General features: G+C 48.8%; 1 protein-coding gene across 1 annotated transcript; it reads right to left on the bottom strand.

The window, feature by feature from the left end:
* Positions 1–2478: 2478 nt before the first annotated feature.
* Positions 2479–5377, bottom strand: LOC101061858 (protein CutA homolog). The gene is made up of 6 exons (XM_029838099.1): positions 5089–5377; positions 4609–4757; positions 4048–4107; positions 3584–3629; positions 3466–3515; positions 2479–2929 (listed from the first exon to the last, which is right to left on the bottom strand). Exons 1-6 carry the CDS (start codon positions 5179–5181, stop codon positions 2827–2829), a joined length of 501 nt encoding a protein of 166 aa, XP_029693959.1. The 5' UTR covers positions 5182–5377; the 3' UTR covers positions 2479–2826.
* Between the last annotated feature and the right edge of the window lie 2341 nt (positions 5378–7718).

Raw genomic sequence — 7718 nt, 5'->3', positions numbered from 1 at the left:
ATTGTATCTAGGTCAGAAGAAAGCAATGTTCTCGCGCCCATATGCTCCGTCACTGATGCGTCGGTAACAGGAGCTGTTTCACCTTAATACCCCCCCCCCCCCCCCCCCCCACGACCCCCCAACAGCACCAGCATATGGAAAAGGTGCATCTGTCTAATCCACAATTATGGTCGTCAACACCTCAACAGTGTTGGAAGGAGAGAAGGACAGAATCCAGAGAGACAGAGAGAGACAGAGAGAAGGAGAGAGAGACACACACACAGAGGGAGAGAGAGAGAAAGCTGAGAAAGAAGAGAGGGAAGAGTGAGAAGAGTGAGAGGAACAGAGAAAGAGAAGAGAAATCAATCCGTAATCAGTCCACACGTGCGTTTACCTGACATGGGATCAGAGGACAGGAGGCTCTCTCGCTGCTGATACATCTCAGCTCCTGGAGGAGGACGTGTGTGTGTGTGTGTGTGTGTTGCTGTCTCCACTCTCTCGGTGGAGAGTGTGAGCGAGCGAGCGAGCACGCCTCGCCGTGTGTTTTGATGACGGAGTCAGCGTAGCAGGGAGGGGAGGGCAGGGGAGGGGAGGGGAGGGGAGGAGGGAGGCAGATCCAGGAGAAGGTGGAGAAGAAGAACAAGCTCATCATACAGCTGCTCTCCTTTCTGCTTTTCTTTTTTCTTTTCTCCACGTGAGTGCCGACACGTGTGATGCAGATGAGGGTGATGAGGCTCAGAGCCAAGGGGTGTGTTTGCGTTTCTCTGTGTGTGTGTGTGTGTGTGTGGGGGGGGGGGGGGGGGTGCTGGGGGGTACGGGGCAGGAGGAGGTGCTGAAAATCCAGAAGAAAGCAGAAAGCTAATGGCTTCAGGGTCGGCTGCAGGCTCTCTCAGGCGGAGCAGACATTACTGGTCCATCTGACCTTGTGATGCGGGTCCACTGACCCCCATAGAGGGCTGATAGAGCCCCTGGGGCCAGTCCCCCCCCCCCCCCAGGTCCATTTAAATTATATGGTAGCACATTTTAGAATGACGGGCTCATACTTCTAGTTTATTACTCATTAAATGTCTTGTATGAACCCTTGAATGGACACATCTAACACTTCCTTTCATGTCCCACTGTGAAATAATAGTAAATGTTTAGATCAAACACAGAAATGTGATGCTAAATGCATGCTAACAGCTAAAGTACTGTAGAACGCATCAATTATGACTGAGCTCATGTTCTCTCTGCTGCTGAAATCGGATGATTTTTTCCCATCTTATGTTTCATATGAGGTCGAGTTTCTGGCTGTTTTACCTGTTTGTAAATCGGCTAAAAGCACAAGAAAGATCAGTCTCGTCTGGGCTGGATCAGATTCCTGATAAAAGTCTTTATTATGGCCCCAGTAGCCTAGAGTGGATGAAACTATGCAGAAATGGACTCTAAAAATTGCTGTTAAAACACTGTGGATGTGAATGAAAAGAGGTTTTATAACAGCAGCGTGTCGAGTTTGAAGCTTTGGGGCAAAAACCAGAATAAAACATTCATGAAAATGACATTATCTGAGTTTACAACCTGCAGCTTGAGTAAAAGAATCCAAAGCAAAATGATATTCAGTGAATAGCACTAAACACAGAGTGTGGTGCTGCGGGAGTGTTGCTGTATGGAGGCATCAGCTCCGGTTTAGCAGAAATATTCACAGAGAAAAGTGATTAGTGATCGGTAACCAAGGCCTCCTGATTGACTCGTGCTTCACCGGTCCTGTTATTGGCCTGCTGGATCAGCTGCGCGTTTGTTTTTATCCTCTGTTTATTAAATTGCTCAGCGGGAGCATGTCATCAGTGCCTGTTTCTTGTGGATTATCGTTCATCATCCTGCTTATTGCCACAAAACCCCACAGAGACTCTAATGACAACCCGGAAGGAGAGGACTCAAACGTGCGTCTCTGTGTGCACAACACAATCATCTGCGGCATAAAAGTTAAAACATTTAGCACAAAAACAACCAGCTTAAGACTTTATTGACTGTCACAAATCTAGGTTTTGTAGAAACACTGCCACCTACTGCACGACCGCCGCAACTGCAGGCTTCGGTTGTTAATAGGGTTCATTCCCACTGAAGTTTTTAATTCTGAAAGGCACAAAGGTTCCTGCCCGTGGAAAATTGGCACCATTGTGCACATGAGGACTCAAAGCCACAGCGGGACTATGTCACCAAATGGGTCTCTATCTGGACCTGATGGGGAGGATTATTCCGGCTCCACAGACAACAACGCCCATCCGAACCACGTCTGCACTTTCTTTGTTGGGGTCTCAGCCCGGAAACGCTTTTTTTTTTTTGCAGACCGAGGCTGTGCGTGCTTTATTTTCTCCCTTTAATGAGGTATGCATGCATGGCTGATCTGTAAAATGACCGCACCACTGCACGCCATGTTTGCCCCAGTACTGGGACACGCAGCAACTGTACACTAGCGCGGCGTTTGCAGCAAGCTAATGTGGCACTGAGGGTTTTTTTTAATTTATTGGAGGCAGTAATTCATTAAACCTGGAGAGGTGTTAATTTTATATAACCACATTTAATTATCTTACAAATCAGAAGTTGCAGTGTGGCGTTAATCCAATTTTCTGTTGTATAACAAGCCAAAATTCACTGGTAAAATTTTTATCAGGCACCTGCCAACCAATCGGAGAACAGTGTTTCATGAAAAGCTCTAAAAAGGGCCGAAATCAAATATTCAACGCTACATCAGGGGGTTGAAACTACTGGACTCAGAGCATGGACGCAGTCTAAAGGGGCTCGTTCCTCCTGTTCTGATCCCCTCCGTCCTGCAGAACTCGCTGTGGCCCGGGCCGAGGTCGGCTCGCGTCAGTCGTCCGGGACGGCTTCATCCATCCACCTCATGTAGGAGAGGCTGCCGTCCTGCACCGCGAAGCTGAGCACCTCTGGGTTGGCGTACGGGTGGAAAGACCTCGAAGGGAAGCAGAATAAACAAGTCAGAGATCCTTGGCAGGGAAACTGTTTGTCCCATCTGTCACCAGCAGGCAGTTAAAGAGCACCAGAATAGTAGAAGATGAGACAAACACTAAAACACTAAAATAATAACGAGCCAAGATGAAAAAAATGTGATTCCCGGGCCTTGAATGTAGCATGTAATGCTAGGTTTAACAGGCACATCTCACAGCTGGAAATAAAGGCCAGATCTTGTTTTTCAGGGGATTAAAGATGGATAAATGCCTGCATAAAAACCATTTATTAATGTCTCCAACATCTTTTTGTGCCTGTAATCGCGGGCGTGACCTCCGGCTGCCTTTTACATCTGCCACCCTGAAGCTGAAGCCATAAACGCGGCTCTCTGCAGAAGGCCGGCATCATGGTCAGACCCCCCCCCCCCCGGCCGGTTGACTGTGAGTTTAACATCAAATCCTGCAAGAACTTGTGAAACGTGTGAAAACTTGTTACTTTTCTGTCCTGGGAAGGGAGACTTTGGTGCAGGGAACCTCTCACCTCACGTAATCGGTGACCTGCTGGATCCTGGAGGTCTTTGTTTTCACCAGCTGCAACAACAGTCACATCTCATGACACCGCGCCGCGTCCCTGACGCCCAACAACTGCTCTAGCTCACCATCAGGATTTCACTGGCGTCCTGGATTTCTCCCTTCCAGTAGTACCTGCGGAGACAGAGACGAGCATTCACGTGCGGTCAATCACGGCGGCGATGGCGTCGGGTGCAAAACGGGATCTTTGAACGTTATGTGTGGCAGAACGGAACGCCTCACGGCGTCACCTCTAGACTAATTCAGCCACATCTTCTATATTTAGACGGCCACGTTCTCTCCTCCCTCGGTGCTCGGGTGGTTATGCATTAACAGCAAAGGTAATCCAAGTGTGCAAACACGGCCGGGACGCCGCTCAATAGTGGCGGAAAAAACAGATGGAAACGTTTGAATGGCGGCGTAACGGATGACCTTGTGGCGGAGAGGGAGAGAGGCACGTTTGTGTGTTTAGGAGAAGCCCTGTGGATCGGGAGGGTGTGTGTGTGTGTGTGTGGGGGGAGGGGGGGGGGGTGGGGTGGTGGTGTTCATTTACATCGTGGAGGTCCGGGACAGAATATTCACACTGGCCGCCAGCCGCCTCTCCATGATGGCCCTGGGAAGGGAGGGAGAGGGGGGGACATTAAACACTAGAAAAGAGATAATTATGAACTTTTCAATGTGGCATTTTCCAGGAAATGAGTTTTAAATAATGTCGTATTAGCAGTAGAGAACATTGTGATGCTCAAACAACAGGACCAATATTGATATAATCACTTCCAACTAAGCACGTAAGGCTAAAATGTGATTAAATGACGTGGCAATAATAAACTAGCTGTAAATCAGTGATGCAATTAGCAACATTCTCAATGTTGTTCCTCTGATTTTGGCCGGACTGAACCAGGATTTTGAATTTCAAATCCTGAATCCCGAGTTTGAAGCCGAGATGCTGGTTAACAATGAGCGTTCGGATCAGGACTCAGACCACACGTGTTCAAATGGTGCGCATCTCCTCGCGACGTGCACGTTTGCTCTGCGGCTTCAGAGCGTTTCGCCTGCAGGGGCTGTTACAGAAGGAGCCGCAGTGTCTCAGACCCATCGGGGTCCCGCCGTGTACCTGCCGATGTCCTTGGCTGCCTGCTCGTTGGGGCTGTTGACCAGGAGGACAGAATGGTGTCCCGGTACGTAGCTGCCCGTGAAGACTGAATGAAGCTGGACCCCGATGGCCCACAGTCCAGGGTACAGGGACACGGACAGGACCAGGAGCTGTCAAGAGCAGCAAACTTGCATGTTTATGTTCTGCTGCTGACATGTCTGCAAATTATCGGTACATTTGCAGCTGGACTGATTCAATTTGATTACCAGCCGCCCCCCAGGAGATGATTGCCATGTTTGGACCGGATTCAGTGTTATCCTCTTATTATTTGGCGTCGTCGGCCGCCGAGGCCTCAGTTAGGACTTGGTGAGCAGCTTTAATCTGCCCTACTTTCGCGCTACATCGCTCTGCTGCCGCCACACCACCATCCACGGCGTCATTACACATTTAATTAGCGTTTTACAACTCAAACCACTGGAATAAAGCTTCGTCCTCCCCTACCAAACACGACAGGATCAGCACGGAGCGGAGCGCAGCCTCCTTCTGGCACCGCTGGGAGAGCCACTCCATCCTCCCGCTGACGCCAAATGTCATCCTCAGAGTTGGCGCAAACTGCTCAACTTTGCTCTGAAAACTCCGGCTTCCAGCGGCGGCAACGACTCTTCCGTCATCCCTTCACATCTGCAGCCCAGGGGGGGAATAAATCACGGCCGAAGCTCCGAATCTTCCTCTCAGACGCGCGTTGTTGACAGGTACCCACAGGTCGGACGGTCAAGCGCGCGCGCGCATACAGACACGCGCACACTGATTTCCGTCGCTTGATTGGTTGCCTTAGACTTCCTGATTGTCTAACGACCAATCGCAGCGTCGCGTCCCGTCCGGGCCCCGCCCACCACCGTGGGCCTCGGCCATAATCGGCTTTTGTTTTGGAGACAGAAACGAACTCCGATTCAGAGTAGAATTAGAAAAAGAGGCTCGACAGCATTCATGATAAATTGGGTTAGAAATGGAGGTTTAAAAAGAAGCTTCACTCATAGAATCGTCCCACACGTTTTAAATGACTTCCGTGCCATCCCAGAGTACATTCCTACAAACGCCATTTCCATCTAGGTTAGTTGTGTTTTATTTGATGACGTTCGAGCTCCTCCAAAGTAGCTACTTATTAGCACAACAGAAAGTGCACAACAGAAAGAAAACTAACAATTTAGTTGTCAGCAGATGCATTAGGTCTCTCTAAGAAAAGTTCTGCAGAACTACAGAGAAGAGGAACCCTGATGTTTTAAAACAAGTTCTTATCACATTTCTGGGGGTTTGGCTGCTTTCCTGAGGCCTGCATCTTCTGCTTCCAGATAAGCTAAAACAATAAATATATAAGAGAACGCAACATCTGAACGAAGTAGATAAAGGCAAAGAAATATGAATCATTCAAGGATGGATTTTTTGTGGGGAATAAAACTTAAACCGAACTAAGTATCTGTGTAGAGAAAAATGATAGGAGAAAGGAAGACCAAGTTCTAAAAAGATGTTATATGCAGTCTGTCCGCTCGGGGGCGCTGTGGGTCCGTGTCTCTCTTTCTCCCCACTCTCTTCAGTCCAAGTGTTCATTTTCCATTTAAATGTCTTTACTGAAATGACATGTAAATGTCGCATGACTCATCCCAGGACTTTTTTCTTCCCCTCTTCCTCACAAGTCTTGTTTATTTTGTAACCGTCTGCCCACCGCGCACCCTCCCCCGCCACTCCTCATCAACAGGGGGCGCTAAAGGATGTTTAAAATCTTGGCGCAGAACCGCCACACTTCCCAGACTGACTCTGGTTTCATTGGGAGGGCCCATCAGAGGGCTCCACTAGAGCCACTTAAGCCACCGTTCCTCATCATGAAAGGAGGCAGCAGAAATAGAGGCACGGAGAAAGGCAGAGACGCTAGAGGAGAAGGCGTTTGATCTGCCAGTTCTGGGGCAAAACTCAGAGGGGTTTTTCTTCCCTGGGGACCGCTGCTGTGCGTGTGTCCCTCAGAAGTCTAAAGTGAAAAACAGGATCATTTTTATTTCTGTCTGCGCTGCTTTCGTGTTTGTCTGTAATTGTGACACAAAGACGGGAGAGCAGAGAGGGAGAAACTGGAACTATTATCTATTATCTGGAACTTTTATCTGGCAAGAGGCACATTTGACCATCGCTCACTGGCATCATTAATGTGTGTGTGTGTGTGTGTGTGTGTGTGTGTGTGGGGGGGGGGGGGTTGCACATGTGCAGCATGGTTAAAATCACTGCGATCATGTGACCTCAGCTTTTCTCTTCAACCTTGCCTATCCATGACCTCCAGGAGATCAAAAATTAATAGATGACAATAGATTGAGCCAATGAAGGACCAGTCAACTAGTAGCATGGCTGGTTTAGTAGTTAACTAAAGACATGAACTAAACAGCTGCACCATTCCAGTGACCAAGAACTGATGATGCTGGTGGGTCAAACACATGCGGGATATGATCTAATCTGCAGTAAGGTGCCTACAAAAGAGTAGGAATGAGCTAACTATGAGTAAACAAAGGTTAACCAAGGTGGTGCTAGAGGATATCAGTAATCCTGCTGTACACCTACAGGTCAGATCAGGGCCTGATGATGGACTTTCCTGCTGTGATTACCTCTGAAGGCAGAGACCAGACCTTCCATGGAGGTTAATTAATAGAGTCACGGGGGCCGGGGCAGGGAAGTGTCTCCATCACTCCTCTGAACTACGGCGACTCCTCGTCCCGTATGACAGGCGCAAACATCCATCAGATATGATTTCCAGGCCCCTGAGTGACTGAAAACACCGAGGTTTATGTTCCAGAGCCCCAACTCTGACAAGCGGCAGCAAAACACACACACACACACACACACACACACACACACACACACACACACACACACACTACTGCTGAGATGCCCCCCCCGCTGAAGCCCCTCAGGTTATGGAACTTCTCCCCTCTCAAGGATCAGACCAGCACCGTATCCTGTCATCTTGCATCTTTTTCTCTTATTTCCTCACCCTCTAAGACACACAAGGCCATTTATCAGCGAGCCGCCACATCATTTATTTTGTCTGTGCTGCTCAGAAGTGCTCACAATCGGGGTTGTTTGTTTGGTGGAAA

This window comes from Takifugu rubripes, chromosome 6 (genome assembly GCF_901000725.2).
Source record: "Takifugu rubripes chromosome 6, fTakRub1.2, whole genome shotgun sequence".
In the NCBI taxonomy this organism is placed as follows: domain Eukaryota; kingdom Metazoa; phylum Chordata; class Actinopteri; order Tetraodontiformes; family Tetraodontidae; genus Takifugu; species Takifugu rubripes.
Note: the sequence above shows the minus strand (reverse complement) of the source record. Positions and strands in the feature narration are given on the sequence as shown.

Excerpts from the sequence above, each read along its gene's own strand:
- LOC101061858 (XM_029838099.1), bottom strand. The coding sequence starts at position 5,181 with ATGACATTTGGCGTCAGCGGGAGGATGGAGTGGCTCTCCCAGCGGTGC. Across the intron at positions 4,758-5,088 it reads TGCTGATCCTGTCGTGTTTG|CTCCTGGTCCTGTCCGTGTC; the intron begins GTAGGGGAGGAC and ends TGCTCTTGACAG. Across the intron at positions 2,930-3,465 it reads CAGGTCACCGATTACGTGAG|GTCTTTCCACCCGTACGCCA; the intron begins GTGAGAGGTTCC and ends CTTCCCTTCGAG.